Raw genomic sequence first — 16,496 nt, forward strand, 5'->3', positions numbered from 1 at the left:
GCTAGCGTAGCTTAATCAAAGCATAACACTGAAGATGTTAAGATGGGCCCTAGAAAGCTCCGCAAGCACAAAGGCTTGGTCCTGACTTTACTATCAACTTTAGCTAAACTTACACATGCAAGTATCCGCACCCCTGTGAGAATGCCCTACAGTTCCCTGCCCGGGAACAAGGAGCTGGTATCAGGCACATTAAGTTAAGCCCACGACACCTTGCTTAGCCACACCCCCAAGGGAACTCAGCAGTGATAAACATTAAGCCATAAGTGAAAACTTGACTTAGTCAAAGCTAAGAGGGCCGGTAAAACTCGTGCCAGCCACCGCGGTTATACGAGAGGCCCAAGTTGATAGCCCCCGGCGTAAAGAGTGGTTAAGATAACCTGAATACTAAAGCCGAATACCCTCAAAGCTGTTATACGCACCCGAGAGTAAGAAGAACAATCACGAAAGTGGCTTTACAACACCTGAACCCACGAAAGCTATGGTACAAACTGGGATTAGATACCCCACTATGCCTAGCCCTAAACATCGATAGCACCTTACACCTGCTATCCGCCTGGGAACTACGAGCATCAGCTTGAAACCCAAAGGACTTGGCGGTGCTTTAGATCCACCTAGAGGAGCCTGTTCTAGAACCGATAACCCCCGTTAAACCTCACCCTTCCTTGTTTTTCCCGCCTATATACCGCCGTCGTCAGCTTACCCTGTGAAGGTCCTATAGTAAGCAAAATTGGCACAGCCCAAAACGTCAGGTCGAGGTGTAGCGTATGGAGGGGGAAGAAATGGGCTACATTCCCTAATGCAGTGAATACGAACGATGCACTGAAATGTACATCTGAAGGAGGATTTAGCAGTAAGCAGGAAATAGAGTGTTCCGCTGAAATTGGCCCTGAAGCGCGCACACACCGCCCGTCACTCTCCCCAAGCCTAAAAATGAAAGTAACTAAAATCCTACAATCGCAAAGGGGAGGCAAGTCGTAACATGGTAAGTGTACCGGAAGGTGTACTTGGAAAAATCAGAGTGTAGCTAAGACAGAAAAGCATCTCCCTTACACTGAGAAGTCATCCGTGCAAATCGGGTCACCCTGACGCCCAACAGCTAGCCCCCACTACCAAAAACAACAAACCATTATTTATACCCCCAAATATACCAAAATTTTCATTAAACAAACCATTTTACCCCCCTAGTATGGGCGACAGAAAAGGGGACGTGGCGCAATAGAGAAAGTACCGCAAGGGAACGCTGAAAGAGAAATGAAACAAACCAGTAAAGCCCAAAAAAGCAGAGATTTAAGCTCGTACCTTTTGCATCATGATTTAGCTAGAAAAACCCAAGCAAAGAGAACTTTAGTTTGATTCCCCGAAACTAAGTGAGCTACTCCAAGACAGCCTATTAATAGGGCACACCCGTCTCTGTGGCAAAAGAGTGGGAAGAGCTTTGAGTAGAGGTGACAGACCTACCGAACCTAGTTATAGCTGGTTGCCTGAGAATTGGATAGAAGTTCAGCCTCTCGGCTTCTTTCTTCACTTCCGTCTTGACCCCTCCTGACACCTAAAGAAACCGAGAGAGTTAGTCAAAGGGGGTACAGCCCCTTTGAAACAAGACACAACTTTTCCAGGAGGGTAAAGATCATAAAAACAAAGGTAAAATGTTTGGGTGGGCCTAAAAGCAGCCATCCCTATAGAAAGCGTTAAAGCTCAGACATACCTATTACCCCCTTCATCCCGATAATTTTATCTTAACCCCCTATTTCTACCAGGCCATCCCATGCAAGCATGGGAGTGATCATGCTAATATGAGTAATAAGAGAGCATATAACTCTCTCCTTGCACACGTGTAAATCGGAACGGACCCCCCACCGAACATTAACGGCCCCAAACAAAGAGGGTACTGAACAACAGACCAAACAACCAGAAGAACATTCAAAACACTACCGTTAACCCCACACTGGTGTGCCCCCTAGGAAAGACTAAAAGAAAGAGAAGGAACTCGGCAAACACATGAAGCCTCGCCTGTTTACCAAAAACATCGCCTCTTGCAAAGCTGAAAAATAAGAGGTCCCGCCTGCCCTGTGACTATAAGTTTAACGGCCGCGGTATTTTGACCGTGCGAAGGTAGCGCAATCACTTGTCTTTTAAATGGAGACCTGTATGAATGGCACAACGAGGGCTTAGCTGTCTCCTTTTTCAAGTCAATGAAATTGATCTCCCCGTGCAGAAGCGGGGATAAAACCATAAGACGAGAAGACCCTATGGAGCTTTAGACACCCAGGCAGATCATGTTAAACACTCCTAAATAAAGGATTAAACCAGATGAACCCTGCCCTAATGTCTTTGGTTGGGGCGACCGCGGGGAAACAAAAAACCCCCACGTGGAATGGGAATACTCCTCCTACAACTAAGAGCTCCTGCTCTAACAAACAGAATTTCTGACCAATAAGATCCGGCAACGCCGATCAACGGACCGAGTTACCCTAGGGATAACAGCGCAATCCCCTTTTAGAGCCCATATCGACAAGGGGGTTTACGACCTCGATGTTGGATCAGGACATCCTAATGGTGCAGCCGCTATTAAGGGTTCGTTTGTTCAACGATTAAAGTCCTACGTGATCTGAGTTCAGACCGGAGTAATCCAGGTCAGTTTCTATCTATGACATGATCTTTTCTAGTACGAAAGGACCGAAAAGAAGAGGCCCATGCTTGAAGCACGCCTCACCCCCACCTAATGAAAACAACTAAAATAGGCAAAAGGGCATGCCCCTGTGTCGAAGAAAACGGCATGTTAAGGTGGCAGAGCCCGGTTACTGCAAAAGACCTAAGCCCTTTCAACAGAGGTTCAAGTCCTCTCCTTAACTATGATCTCAACACTCATCACCCACATCATTAACCCACTAGCTTTCATTGTTCCAGTTCTTCTAGCCGTTGCTTTTCTAACCCTACTTGAACGTAAAGTGCTTGGCTACATACAACTGCGAAAAGGTCCAAACATTGTAGGACCCTACGGCCTCCTACAACCCATCGCCGACGGAGTGAAACTATTTATTAAAGAACCCGTGCGCCCCTCAACCTCTTCCCCCATTCTCTTCCTTCTAACCCCGATGCTAGCCCTTACACTTGCCCTCACCCTGTGAGCCCCAATACCCCTTCCCTACCCAGTAATTGACCTAAACTTAGGTATCTTATTTATCTTAGCCCTCTCCAGCCTTGCAGTCTATTCAATTCTAGGCTCAGGCTGAGCATCAAATTCAAAATACGCCCTAATCGGTGCCCTTCGAGCCGTAGCGCAAACCATCTCATACGAAGTTAGCCTCGGACTCATCCTCTTAAACGCCATTATCTTCACCGGCGGCTTCACCCTGCAAACCTTCAACATTGCCCAAGAAAGCGTTTGATTGATCTTACCAGCCTGGCCTTTAGCCGCTATATGATACATTTCAACCCTAGCAGAAACCAATCGAGCACCGTTCGACCTAACTGAAGGTGAATCAGAACTAGTATCAGGCTTCAACGTAGAATATGCAGGAGGCCCCTTTGCCCTATTCTTCCTAGCAGAATATGCCAACATCTTACTTATGAATACACTTTCCGCCACCCTTTTCTTAGGCGCAGCACACATCCCAACAATCCCAGAACTCACTGCAGTCAACCTAATAACTAAAGCCGCCCTCCTTTCAATCGTATTCCTTTGAGTTCGGGCCTCATACCCCCGATTCCGGTACGACCAGCTTATGCACCTGATCTGAAAAAACTTCCTACCTCTCACACTATCCCTAGTTATTTGACACCTTTCACTTCCCATTGCATTCGCAGGACTACCCCCTCAACTATAACCCCGGAGTTGTGCCTGAAGCCAAAGGGCCACTTTGATAGAGTGAACCATGGGGGTTAAAGTCCCCCCGACTCCTTAGAAAGAAGGGACTCGAACCCTACCTAGAGAGATCAAAACTCTCAGTGCTTCCACTACACCACTTCCTAAGTAAAGTCAGCTAATTAAGCTTTTGGGCCCATACCCCAAACATGTTGGTTAAACTCCTTCCTTTACTAATGAACCCGTACATCTTAGCCACCCTGCTATTTGGACTAGGCCTAGGAACCACAATCACCTTTGCCAGCTCTCACTGACTCCTGGCCTGAATAGGACTTGAAATAAATACGCTCGCCATTATTCCACTTATAGCCCAACACCACCACCCACGAGCAGTAGAAGCAACTACTAAATACTTTCTTACCCAAGCCACCGCAGCCGCCATACTACTTTTTGCCAGCACCACTAATGCTTGACTTACCGGACAATGAGACATTCAACAGATATCACACCCCCTCCCCGTTACCTTAATTACCCTTGCCCTTGCATTAAAAATTGGCCTTGCCCCAGTTCATGCCTGACTACCTGAAGTCCTTCAAGGATTGGACCTCACCACAGGCCTTATTCTCTCAACCTGACAAAAACTTGCCCCTTTCGCCCTGCTTCTCCAAATTCAACCGGCCAATTCAACCATTTTAATTATTCTAGGACTCATGTCCACCCTAGTTGGGGGCTGAGGTGGTCTTAACCAAACTCAACTACGAAAAATCCTTGCCTACTCCTCAATCGCCCATCTAGGCTGAATAATCCTAATCTTACAATTTTCCCCCTCCCTTACACTGTTGGCTCTTCTCACGTACTTTATTATAACATTCTCAACATTCCTTGTATTTAAACTAAATAAATCAACTACCATTAATGCCCTCGCCACCTCATGAGCAAAAGCCCCCATACTCACATCCCTTGCCCCACTCATTCTCCTTTCACTAGGCGGTCTACCCCCACTAACAGGATTTATACCAAAATGACTAATCCTCCAAGAACTAACCAAACAAGGCCTCGCCCCTACAGCCACACTAGCTGCCCTAACTGCCCTCCTAAGCCTATATTTTTACCTACGCCTCACATACGCAATAACCCTTACCATATCCCCCAACAATCTCACCGGAACTACCCCCTGACGCCTCCCCTCCACACAACTAAACCCTACCTCTAGCCGTCTCAACTACAGCCACCTTATCCTTATTACCCCTCACCCCAGCAGCAGTTGCCCTATTAACCCTCTAAGGGACTTAGGATAGTACAAGACCAAGGGCCTTCAAAGCCCTAAGCGGGAGTGAAAGTCTCCCAGCCCCTGATAAGACTTGCGGGATATTACCCCACATCTTCTGCATGCAAAACAGATACTTTAATTAAGCTAAAGCCTTTCTAGATAGGCAGGCCTCGATCCTACAAACTCTTAGTTAACAGCTAAGCGCCCAAACCAGCGAGCATCCATCTACCTTTTCCCCGCCTATTAAGAGACTAAAGGCGGGGAAAAGCCCCGGTAGGGGGTTAGCCTACTTCTTTAGATTTGCAATCTAATATGTAAAACACCTCGGGGCTTGGTAAGAAGAGGATTCAAACCTCTGTTTATGGGGCTACAATCCACCGCTTAAAACTCAGCCATCCTACCTGTGGCAATCACACGTTGATTTTTCTCGACCAATCACAAAGACATCGGCACCCTCTATCTAGTATTTGGTGCCTGAGCCGGAATAGTGGGCACAGCCCTAAGCCTGCTCATTCGAGCAGAACTAAGCCAACCAGGCGCCCTCCTAGGAGACGACCAGATTTATAATGTAATTGTTACAGCACATGCATTCGTAATAATTTTCTTTATAGTAATGCCAATTATAATCGGAGGATTCGGAAACTGACTCGTACCACTAATAATTGGTGCCCCAGACATAGCATTCCCTCGAATGAATAACATGAGCTTCTGACTACTCCCACCGTCCTTCCTTCTCCTTCTTGCCTCTTCCGGAGTAGAAGCTGGGGCCGGAACGGGATGAACCGTTTACCCACCCCTGGCGGGTAACTTAGCCCATGCAGGGGCATCCGTCGACCTGACCATTTTTTCTCTCCACTTAGCAGGAATTTCTTCCATCCTTGGAGCTATCAACTTCATTACAACTATTATTAACATGAAACCCCCTGCCATCTCCCAATACCAAACCCCTCTGTTCGTGTGGGCAGTCCTGATTACTGCTGTACTTCTTCTGCTCTCCCTACCCGTCCTGGCTGCTGGCATTACAATGCTTCTTACAGACCGAAACCTTAACACCACCTTCTTCGACCCCGCTGGAGGAGGTGACCCAATTCTTTACCAACACCTATTCTGATTCTTTGGCCACCCAGAAGTTTACATTTTAATTCTTCCAGGCTTCGGAATAATCTCACACATTGTTGCCTACTACTCTGGTAAAAAAGAACCATTTGGCTACATGGGTATGGTGTGAGCCATAATGGCAATCGGCCTTCTGGGGTTTATTGTCTGAGCCCATCACATATTTACAGTCGGCATGGACGTAGACACACGAGCTTATTTTACATCTGCCACCATAATCATCGCAATCCCTACTGGTGTTAAAGTCTTTAGCTGACTTGCAACCCTCCACGGAGGCTCAATCAAATGAGAAACGCCTCTTCTCTGAGCCCTAGGGTTTATTTTCCTCTTCACAGTCGGAGGCCTAACTGGCATCGTCTTAGCTAATTCCTCCCTAGACATCGTCCTGCATGACACATACTACGTAGTTGCCCACTTCCACTACGTCCTTTCAATGGGAGCCGTTTTCGCCATTGTTGCTGCTTTTGTCCACTGATTCCCTCTATTTACAGGATACACCCTCCACAGCACTTGAACAAAAATCCACTTTGGAATTATGTTTATTGGAGTAAACCTAACCTTCTTCCCCCAACACTTCCTAGGCCTAGCTGGAATACCTCGACGGTATTCAGACTACCCCGATGCATACACCCTGTGAAATACTGTCTCCTCCATTGGATCACTCATCTCCCTAGTAGCAGTAATTATGTTCCTCTTCATTATCTGAGAAGCATTTGCCGCAAAACGTGAAGTACTAGCAGTAGAACTCACCACAACTAATGTAGAATGATTACATGGCTGCCCTCCCCCTTATCATACATTCGAGGAACCTGCATTCGTTCAAGTTCAATCAAACTGACGAGAAAGGGAGGAGTTGAACCCCCATAGGTTGGTTTCAAGCCAACCACATAACCGCTCTGTCACTTTCTTCATAAGACACTAGTAAAATAGACATTACACTGCCTTGTCAAGGCAGAATCGTGGGTTAAAACCCCACGTGTCTTGAACACTTAATGGCACATCCCTCACAGCTAGGCTTTCAAGATGCAGCTTCACCTGTTATAGAAGAACTCCTTCATTTCCACGACCACGCCTTAATAATTGTGTTCCTAATTAGCACGCTAGTACTTTACATCATTGTGGCCATGGTCTCCACCAAACTCACCAATAAATACATCCTGGACTCCCAAGAAATTGAAATCATCTGAACTGTTCTTCCAGCAGTTATTCTTATCCTAATTGCCCTCCCCTCTCTACGCATTCTTTACCTTATAGATGAAGTTAACGACCCCCATCTCACAATTAAAGCCATAGGACATCAATGGTACTGAAGCTACGAGTATACAGACTACGAAGACCTCGGATTTGACTCCTACATAATCCCAACACAAGATCTAACTCCCGGACAATTTCGACTCCTAGAAGCCGACCACCGAATAGTAATCCCAGTGGAATCCCCAATCCGAGTCCTAGTATCTGCTGAAGACGTTCTCCACTCCTGAGCAGTCCCAGCACTAGGCGTAAAAATAGACGCAGTCCCCGGCCGCCTGAATCAAACAGCCTTCATCGCATCCCGACCAGGGGTCTTTTACGGACAATGCTCTGAAATTTGTGGGGCTAACCATAGTTTTATACCCATCGTAGTAGAAGCAGTACCCCTAGAACACTTTGAAAATTGATCATCTCTAATACTTGAAGACGCCTCGCTAAGAAGCTAAACAGGGTATAGCGTTAGCCTTTTAAGCTAAAGATTGGTGCCTCCCAACCACCCCTAGCGACATGCCTCAACTCAACCCCGCACCCTGATTTGCCATTTTAGTCTTCACCTGACTAATTTTCCTAACCGTTATTCCTCCTAAAGTGCTAGCTCATACTTTCCCCAACGAGCCAACTCTTCAAAGCGCAGAAACCCCTAAAACAGAGCCCTGAAACTGACCATGACACTAAGCTTCTTTGACCAATTCATGAGCCCCACATATTTAGGTATCCCCTTAATGGCTCTAGCCTTAAGCCTCCCTTGAATCCTTTACCCCATCCCCTCCTCCCGATGACTCAACAACCGACTATTAGCCCTTCAAAACTGATTCATCAACCGATTCACCCAGCAACTTCTCCTACCCCTAAGCCCCGGGGGCCATAAATGAGCTGCATTATTTACCTCCCTAATATTATTCCTAATCACTCTAAACATGTTAGGACTTCTGCCTTACACATTTACCCCTACCACACAATTGTCCCTCAATATAGGCCTTGCAGTTCCACTCTGGCTAGCAACCGTTATTATTGGTATACGTAACCAACCAACTATCGCACTTGGCCACCTTCTCCCTGAAGGTACCCCCACCCCCCTGATTCCCGTCCTGATCATTATCGAAACAATTAGTCTATTTATTCGCCCTCTAGCCCTAGGAGTACGGCTAACAGCAAACCTAACAGCCGGACATCTTCTGATTCAACTAATCGCGACAGCTGCATTTGTACTTCTTCCACTTATACCCACAGTAGCAATTCTCACAGCAACACTACTATTCCTACTTACCCTCTTAGAAGTTGCCGTTGCTATAATTCAAGCTTACGTCTTCGTCCTTCTCTTAAGCCTTTACCTACAAGAAAACGTCTAATGGCCCATCAAGCACACGCATACCACATAGTTGACCCCAGCCCTTGACCTCTAACAGGCGCTATTGCTGCCCTCCTAATAACGTCAGGTCTCGCAATCTGATTTCACTTCCACTCGACAACACTTATGTCCCTCGGAATAGTTCTTCTTCTTCTTACAATATTCCAATGATGACGAGACATCGTACGAGAAGGCACATTCCAAGGTCACCACACACCGCCCGTTCAAAAAGGGCTCCGATATGGAATGATCCTCTTCATTACCTCAGAAGTCTTTTTCTTCCTAGGATTCTTCTGAGCCTTCTACCACTCAAGCCTTGCACCCACCCCTGAACTAGGAGGCTGCTGACCCCCTACCGGCATTACAACCCTGGATCCATTTGAAGTTCCCCTTCTCAACACAGCTGTTCTACTCGCCTCTGGAGTTACAGTTACCTGAGCCCACCACAGCATTATAGAAGGTGAACGAAAACAAGCAATTCAATCTTTAGCACTAACAATTCTACTAGGATTCTATTTCACCTTTCTCCAAGCCATAGAGTACTACGAGGCCCCCTTTACAATCGCAGACGGAGTCTACGGCTCCACATTTTTTGTAGCCACTGGCTTCCACGGACTACACGTTATTATTGGCTCAACATTCCTGGCCATCTGTCTACTCCGCCAAATTCAATATCATTTTACATCTGAGCACCATTTCGGATTCGAAGCAGCCGCCTGATATTGACACTTCGTAGACGTCGTCTGATTATTCCTATACATCTCCATCTACTGATGAGGATCTTAATCTTTCTAGTATCAAAGCAAGTATAAGTGACTTCCAATCACCAGGTCTTGGTTAAACTCCAAGGAAAGATAATGAACTTAGTCACAACAATTATTTCTATTGCCATTGTACTTTCCACCATTCTCGCCATTGTTTCCTTCTGACTGCCCCAAATAAGCCCAGACCATGAAAAGCTCTCCCCCTACGAATGCGGCTTTGATCCACTAGGTAGTGCCCGACTCCCATTTTCTCTTCGATTCTTTCTTGTTGCTATTTTATTTCTTCTATTTGACCTAGAAATTGCCCTTCTCCTACCCCTTCCCTGAGGAGACCAACTATCATCTCCTTTAACCACATTCCTATGAGCCTCAGCTGTCCTAGCTCTGCTTACCCTAGGCCTAATTTATGAATGAATTCAAGGCGGACTAGAATGGGCCGAATAGGTAATTAGTTTAAGAAAAACATTTGATTTCGGCTCAAAAACTTGTGGTTAAAGTCCACAATCACCTAATGACCCCCGTTCACTTCACTTTTTCATCGACCTTCTTACTAGGGTTAACAGGACTAGCCCTCCACCGAACCCATCTTCTCTCTGCTCTCCTATGTTTAGAGGGAATAATACTCTCCCTGTTTATTGCACTCTCCCTATGGACCCTACAACTAGACTCCACTAACTTCTCAGCCTCCCCTATACTACTACTAGCTTTCTCAGCTTGCGAAGCAAGTGCCGGACTCGCTCTATTGGTAGCTACAGCCCGTACCCACGGGTCTGACCGCTTACAAAGCCTAAATCTCCTACAATGCTAAAAATCCTAATCCCCACCTTAATGCTAGTGCCAACAATTTGATTCTCCCCCGCTAAGTGACTCTGACCCTCCTCCCTTCTCCACAGCCTAGTAATCGCCCTGGCCAGCCTTACCTGACTAAAAAACCTGTCAGAGACAGGGTGATCCTCTCTTAACCTCTACATGGCAACAGACCCCCTCTCTACCCCCCTGCTAGTCCTCACCTGCTGGCTTTTACCCCTCATAATTCTTGCTAGCCAAAACCACACAGCCCTGGAGCCCATCAATCGGCAACGAATATACATTACACTCCTGACGTCATTACAAATTTTCCTAATCTTAGCCTTCAGTGCAACCGAAATTATTATATTTTACGTCATATTTGAAGCTACTCTTATCCCAACCCTAATTCTAATCACCCGATGAGGCAATCAAACAGAACGACTCAATGCAGGGACCTACTTCTTATTCTACACTTTAGCAGGCTCTCTCCCGCTTCTTGTAGCCCTTCTACTTCTACAAAACAACACAGGCACTCTCTCCATACTTACCCTACAATATTCCGACCCTATATTACTTTCAACCTACGCCGACAAACTCTGATGAGCAGGTTGTCTACTGGCTTTTCTAGTAAAAATACCTCTTTACGGAGTCCACCTCTGACTTCCTAAAGCACACGTTGAAGCACCCGTCGCCGGCTCCATAATCCTTGCTGCCGTGCTCTTAAAACTAGGGGGATATGGCATAATACGAATAATGGTCATGTTAGAGCCCCTAACAAAAGAACTAAGCTACCCCTTTCTTATCTTCGCCCTTTGAGGGGTAATTATAACCGGCTCAATTTGCTTACGCCAAACAGACTTAAAATCTCTCATTGCTTATTCATCAGTTAGCCACATAGGCCTAGTTGTAGGGGGCATCCTCATCCAAACCCCATGAGGATTTACAGGAGCCCTCATCCTTATAATTGCACATGGCCTAACATCCTCAGCCCTATTCTGCCTAGCAAATACCAACTACGAACGAACCCACAGCCGGACCATAGTTCTAGCACGAGGACTACAAATGGCCCTTCCCCTAATAACAACATGATGATTTATTGCCAGCCTTGCTAACTTAGCCCTCCCCCCTTTACCTAACCTAATAGGAGAACTAATAATTATCACATCATTATTTAACTGATCCTGATGAACCCTCGCACTAACAGGGGCTGGTACCCTAATCACTGCAGGCTACTCACTCTATATGTTCCTTATGACTCAACGGGGCCCACTTCCAGCCCATATTATTGCCCTTGACCCCTCCCACTCTCGAGAACATTTACTAATAGCCCTTCACCTCCTCCCCCTAATCCTGCTAATCCTCAAACCCGAATTAATTTGAGGGTGGGCCGCTTGTAGGTATAGTTTAACAAAAACATTAGATTGTGATTCTAAAAATAGAGGTTAAAGCCCCCTTACCCACCGAGAGAGGCTCGCTAGCAACGAAGACTGCTAATCTTCGCCACCTTGGTTGAACCCCTGGGCTCACTCGAGCCGCTCCTAAAGGATAACAGCTCATCCGTTGGTCTTAGGAACCAAAAACTCTTGGTGCAAATCCAAGTAGCAGCTATGCACCCCACTTCCCTAATAATAACATCCAGCTTAATCATTATTTTTTTACTTTTAGCGTACCCCGTATTCACAACCCTCACACCTCAACCATCCGGAACCAATTGAGCCCTCTCCCAAGTCAAAACAGCAGTTAAACTAGCTTTCTTCACTAGCCTCCTTCCTTTGGGCCTTTTCCTCAACGAAGGAGCAGAAGTAATCATTACTAACTGAAATTGAATAAATACCCTAACATTTGATGTTAATATTAGCCTCAAATTCGACCACTACTCAATTATCTTTACCCCAGTCGCCCTATATGTTACATGATCAATTCTTGAATTTGCATCTTGATACATACATGCAGACCCTTACATGAACCGATTTTTCAAATACCTCCTAGTCTTTCTAATTGCTATAATTACCCTAGTTACAGCAAACAATATATTTCAACTTTTTATTGGCTGAGAAGGAGTAGGCATTATGTCCTTCCTTCTCATCGGCTGATGATATGGACGAGCCGACGCAAATACTGCTGCCCTCCAGGCAGTTCTTTATAACCGAGTCGGGGATGTTGGACTAATTTTCGCCATAGCATGGATAGCCACAAACTTTAACTCTTGGGAAATGCAACAAATATTTGCAGCCGCCAAAGACTTTGACCTTACCTTCCCACTTCTAGGGCTGATTATTGCCGCTACCGGTAAATCAGCCCAATTTGGACTTCACCCATGGCTTCCCTCTGCCATAGAGGGTCCCACACCGGTCTCTGCCCTACTGCACTCCAGCACCATGGTTGTTGCGGGAATTTTTCTCCTAGTCCGATTGAGCCCTCTAATGGAACACAACCAGACGGCTTTAACCGTATGTTTATGTTTAGGTGCCCTAACGACCCTATTCACCGCTACCTGTGCCCTCACTCAAAATGACATCAAAAAAATCGTTGCATTCTCTACATCTAGCCAATTAGGCCTAATGATGGTTACCATCGGATTAAACCAACCTCAACTTGCCTTCCTTCACATCTGTACGCACGCTTTCTTCAAAGCAATACTCTTTCTATGCTCAGGTTCAATCATTCACAGCTTAAATGACGAACAAGACATTCGCAAGATAGGAGGTATACATCACCTCACTCCTTTTACATCCTCCTGCCTTACCATTGGCAGTCTAGCCCTAACAGGTACCCCCTTTTTAGCAGGCTTCTTCTCCAAAGACGCCATCATTGAATCACTAAACACATCACACCTTAACGCCTGAGCCCTGACCTTAACCATTTTAGCCACCTCTTTTACAGCCATTTACAGCCTCCGAGTGGTGTACTTCGTCTCCATGGGCCACCCCCGATTCAGCCCCATATCCCCTATTAACGAAAATAACCCAGCAGTAATCAACCCAATCAAACGACTAGCCTGAGGTAGCATCGTCGCCGGTCTCCTAATTACCTCAAACATTATCCCTTTAAAAACACCTGTCATAACTATACCTCCCCTTCTTAAACTAGCTGCCCTGGTTGTTACCATCTCAGGACTGTTAATTGCCCTAGAACTAGCATCTTTAACAAACAAACAATTCAAACCCCTCCCTCAACTAACCACCCACCACTTCTCCAACATATTAGGCTTTTTCCCAATGATCATCCATCGCCTTACCCCTAAACTAAACCTCACCCTTGGCCAAACAATCGCCAGTCAAATAATCGACCAAACCTGGTTAGAAAAAACAGGACCCAAAGCCATTATTTCCTCTAATATCCCCCTAGTCACCACAACAAGCAATGCCCAGCAAGGAATAATCAAAACCTATCTAACCTTATTCCTCCTCACCCTCATCCTTGCCACACTAGTATTTATCTTCTAAACTGCCCGAAGAGTACCCCGACTCAGCCCACGCGTTAACTCAAGCACCACAAACAAAGTTAAAAGCAACACCCATGCACTAACAACCAATATTCCTCCCCCCAAAGAATATATAAGAGCAACTCCCCCAGTATCTCCCCGAAGCACAGTAAACTCCCCAAGTTCATCCACAGGTACTCAAGAAACTTCATACCATCCACCCCAGAATAAACCAGACACTAAAGCCACACCAATTCCATACACCAGCATATAAGCTGCAACCGGTCGGCTCCCTCAACTTTCAGGGTAAGGCTCCGCAGCTAAAGCTGCCGAATACGCAAATACAACTAACATTCCTCCCAAATAAATTAAAAACAGAATTAAAGATAGGAAAGGGCCCCCATGACCCACTAATACCCCACATCCCATCCCCGCAACCACTACTAACCCTAAAGCCGCAAAATACGGGGAGGGGTTAGAAGCAACCGCAACCAACCCTAACACTAGACCAAATAAAAACAAAGACATGATATAAGTCATAATTCCTACCAGGATTTTAACCAGGACTAATGGCTTGAAAAACCACCGTTGTTATTCAACTACAAGAACCCTAATGGCAAGCCTCCGAAAAACCCACCCACTCCTAAAAATCGCAAATGATGCATTAGTTGACCTTCCCGCACCCTCTAACATTTCAGTCTGATGAAACTTTGGCTCTCTACTAGGCCTTTGCTTGGTCATCCAAATTCTCACAGGACTATTCCTCGCCATACATTACACTTCAGATATCGCAACAGCTTTCTCTTCAGTAGCACATATCTGCCGAGATGTAAACTACGGATGGCTAATTCGCAACATCCACGCCAACGGCGCATCTTTCTTCTTCATCTGCATTTACATACACATCGGCCGAGGTTTATACTACGGCTCCTATCTTTATAAAGAAACATGAAACATCGGAGTAGTATTACTACTTCTAGTAATAATGACTGCCTTCGTAGGCTATGTCCTCCCCTGAGGACAGATATCATTTTGAGGAGCCACTGTCATTACTAACCTGCTATCCGCCGTACCATACATCGGAAACACCCTCGTACAATGGATCTGAGGCGGCTTTTCAGTAGACAACGCTACCCTTACCCGCTTCTTCGCCTTCCACTTCCTCTTCCCATTTATTATTGCAGCTGCAACAGTAATTCACCTGCTTTTTCTCCATGAAACAGGCTCAAACAACCCACTAGGCCTTAACTCAGACGCAGATAAAGTTTCATTCCACCCCTACTTCTCCTATAAAGATCTTCTAGGATTGGCAGTACTCCTCATAACACTTACATCCTTAGCACTATTCTCCCCAAACCTCCTCGGCGGCCCAGACAACTTCACCCCCGCCAATCCACTAGTAACCCCACCCCACATCAAGCCTGAGTGATATTTCTTATTTGCGTACGCAATTCTTCGTTCCATCCCAAACAAACTAGGAGGGGTACTAGCCCTCTTATTCTCTATCCTCGTACTAATAGTTGTCCCCATCCTCCACACATCAAAACAACGAAGCCTCACATTCCGCCCCATCACCCAGTTTTTATTTTGAGCCCTAGTCGCAGACGTCGCCATTCTCACCTGAATCGGAGGTATGCCTGTAGAACACCCCTTCATTATCATTGGTCAAATTGCATCTTTCTTATACTTCTTCTTATTTCTAGTCCTAACACCCCTAGCAGGCTGACTGGAAAACAAAGCCCTTGGATGATCTTGCACTAGTAGCTCAGTTTTAGAGCGCCGGTCTTGTAAACCGGATGTCGGAGGTTAAAATCCTCCCTAATGCTCAAAGAAAGGAGATTCTAACTCCTACCCCTAACTCCCAAAGCTAGGATTGTAAACTAAACTATTCTTTGCACATATTTGCTTTTTTTTTTAAAAATGCATATATGTACTTACACCATAAAACTATATTAACCATATCAATAGCATTCAAGTACATTAATCTTTTATTAACATAACTAGTATTATAACATTCATACATCAACATATATACTAAGATATACATAAACCATTACTAGTATATATTACATAAATGGAAGTAAGACTGACGAAATTTAAGACTTAATACAAAACTCATAAGTCAAGATATACCTTGATTCAACATCTCTTCAAGACAAATTTCAATGTAGTAAGAACCGACCATCAGTTGATTTCTTAATGCATACGTTTATGAAGGTGAGGACAACCATTGTGGGGGTTTCACTCAGTGAACTATTCCTGGCATTTGGTTCCTACTTCAGGGCCATGAATTGATTTATTCCCCACACTTTCATCGACGCTGGCATAAGTTAATGGTGGAGTACATACGACTCGTTACCCAGCAAGCCGAGCATTCACTCCAGCGAGCAAGGGGTTCTCTTTTTTTGTTTTCCTTTCACTTGACATTTCAGAGTGCACACAGTAATGGTTAACAAGGTTGAACATTTCCTTGCGCGCAAGGAAATAGTATTAATGGTGGAAAGGATTTTGAATAAAGAACCACATTACTGGATATCAAGAGCATAAAGTACTAATATTTCTCCTAAGATATCTAAGATACCCCCGGGTTTTTGCGCGTAAACCCCCCTACCCCCCAATACTCCTGAGATCACTAACACTCCTGAAAACCCCCCGGAAACAGGAAAACCTCTAGTAGTATTTTTAAAGCCCAAAGTGTGTCTATTTACATTATTAAAATAATACGCACA

General features: G+C 45.4%; 13 protein-coding genes across 13 annotated transcripts, besides 25 other annotated features; 12 read left to right on the top strand and 1 right to left on the bottom strand. All coding sequences in view use genetic code 2, as the record gives it.

Annotated features, from left to right (window-relative positions):
• Positions 1-68, top strand: a tRNA (tRNA-Phe).
• Positions 69-1,014, top strand: an rRNA (s-rRNA).
• Positions 1,015-1,086, top strand: a tRNA (tRNA-Val).
• Positions 1,087-2,778, top strand: an rRNA (l-rRNA).
• Positions 2,779-2,852, top strand: a tRNA (tRNA-Leu).
• On the top strand, positions 2,853-3,827 carry ND1. The gene has a single exon. A coding sequence (YP_004733906.1; NADH dehydrogenase subunit 1) covers positions 2,853-3,827, from the start codon at positions 2,853-2,855 to the stop codon at positions 3,825-3,827; it is 975 nt and encodes a 324-aa protein.
• A 4-nt stretch (positions 3,828-3,831) lies between these two features.
• Positions 3,832-3,902, top strand: a tRNA (tRNA-Ile).
• Positions 3,902-3,972, bottom strand: a tRNA (tRNA-Gln).
• Positions 3,973-4,041, top strand: a tRNA (tRNA-Met).
• On the top strand, positions 4,042-5,091 carry ND2. The gene has a single exon. A coding sequence (YP_004733907.1; NADH dehydrogenase subunit 2) covers positions 4,042-5,091, from the start codon at positions 4,042-4,044 to the stop codon at positions 5,089-5,091; it is 1,050 nt and encodes a 349-aa protein.
• Positions 5,089-5,159, top strand: a tRNA (tRNA-Trp).
• Position 5,160: 1 nt separating this feature from the next.
• Positions 5,161-5,229, bottom strand: a tRNA (tRNA-Ala).
• A 1-nt stretch (position 5,230) lies between these two features.
• Positions 5,231-5,303, bottom strand: a tRNA (tRNA-Asn).
• Positions 5,304-5,340: 37 nt separating this feature from the next.
• Positions 5,341-5,407, bottom strand: a tRNA (tRNA-Cys).
• Positions 5,408-5,477, bottom strand: a tRNA (tRNA-Tyr).
• Position 5,478: 1 nt separating this feature from the next.
• Positions 5,479-7,038, top strand: COX1. The gene has a single exon. A coding sequence (YP_004733908.1; cytochrome c oxidase subunit I) covers positions 5,479-7,038, from the start codon at positions 5,479-5,481 to the stop codon at positions 7,036-7,038; it is 1,560 nt and encodes a 519-aa protein.
• Positions 7,030-7,100, bottom strand: a tRNA (tRNA-Ser).
• A 3-nt stretch (positions 7,101-7,103) lies between these two features.
• Positions 7,104-7,175, top strand: a tRNA (tRNA-Asp).
• An 8-nt stretch (positions 7,176-7,183) lies between these two features.
• Positions 7,184-7,874, top strand: COX2. The gene has a single exon. Coding sequence (YP_004733909.1; cytochrome c oxidase subunit II) is annotated over positions 7,184-7,874 (691 nt in total).
• Positions 7,875-7,948, top strand: a tRNA (tRNA-Lys).
• Position 7,949: 1 nt separating this feature from the next.
• Positions 7,950-8,117, top strand: ATP8. The gene has a single exon. A coding sequence (YP_004733910.1; ATP synthase F0 subunit 8) covers positions 7,950-8,117, from the start codon at positions 7,950-7,952 to the stop codon at positions 8,115-8,117; it is 168 nt and encodes a 55-aa protein.
• On the top strand, positions 8,108-8,791 carry ATP6. The gene has a single exon. A coding sequence (YP_004733911.1; ATP synthase F0 subunit 6) covers positions 8,108-8,791, from the start codon at positions 8,108-8,110 to the stop codon at positions 8,789-8,791; it is 684 nt and encodes a 227-aa protein.
• Positions 8,791-9,575, top strand: COX3. Its single transcript has one exon. Coding sequence (YP_004733912.1; cytochrome c oxidase subunit III) is annotated over positions 8,791-9,575 (785 nt in total).
• Positions 9,576-9,647, top strand: a tRNA (tRNA-Gly).
• On the top strand, positions 9,648-9,996 carry ND3. The gene has a single exon. Coding sequence (YP_004733913.1; NADH dehydrogenase subunit 3) is annotated over positions 9,648-9,996 (349 nt in total).
• Positions 9,997-10,065, top strand: a tRNA (tRNA-Arg).
• Positions 10,066-10,362, top strand: ND4L. Its single transcript has one exon. A coding sequence (YP_004733914.1; NADH dehydrogenase subunit 4L) covers positions 10,066-10,362, from the start codon at positions 10,066-10,068 to the stop codon at positions 10,360-10,362; it is 297 nt and encodes a 98-aa protein.
• Positions 10,356-11,736, top strand: ND4. Its single transcript has one exon. Coding sequence (YP_004733915.1; NADH dehydrogenase subunit 4) is annotated over positions 10,356-11,736 (1,381 nt in total).
• Positions 11,737-11,805, top strand: a tRNA (tRNA-His).
• Positions 11,806-11,875, top strand: a tRNA (tRNA-Ser).
• A 2-nt stretch (positions 11,876-11,877) lies between these two features.
• Positions 11,878-11,950, top strand: a tRNA (tRNA-Leu).
• ND5 lies at positions 11,951-13,789 on the top strand. The gene has a single exon. A coding sequence (YP_004733916.1; NADH dehydrogenase subunit 5) covers positions 11,951-13,789, from the start codon at positions 11,951-11,953 to the stop codon at positions 13,787-13,789; it is 1,839 nt and encodes a 612-aa protein.
• On the bottom strand, positions 13,786-14,307 carry ND6. The gene has a single exon. A coding sequence (YP_004733917.1; NADH dehydrogenase subunit 6) covers positions 13,786-14,307, from the start codon at positions 14,305-14,307 to the stop codon at positions 13,786-13,788; it is 522 nt and encodes a 173-aa protein.
• Positions 14,308-14,376, bottom strand: a tRNA (tRNA-Glu).
• A 4-nt stretch (positions 14,377-14,380) lies between these two features.
• CYTB lies at positions 14,381-15,521 on the top strand. The gene has a single exon. Coding sequence (YP_004733918.1; cytochrome b) is annotated over positions 14,381-15,521 (1,141 nt in total).
• Positions 15,522-15,593, top strand: a tRNA (tRNA-Thr).
• Positions 15,593-15,662, bottom strand: a tRNA (tRNA-Pro).
• Positions 15,663-16,496: a D loop.

This window comes from Siniperca chuatsi, mitochondrion (genome assembly GCF_020085105.1).
Source record: "Siniperca chuatsi mitochondrion, complete genome".
Taxonomy (NCBI): domain Eukaryota; kingdom Metazoa; phylum Chordata; class Actinopteri; order Centrarchiformes; family Sinipercidae; genus Siniperca; species Siniperca chuatsi.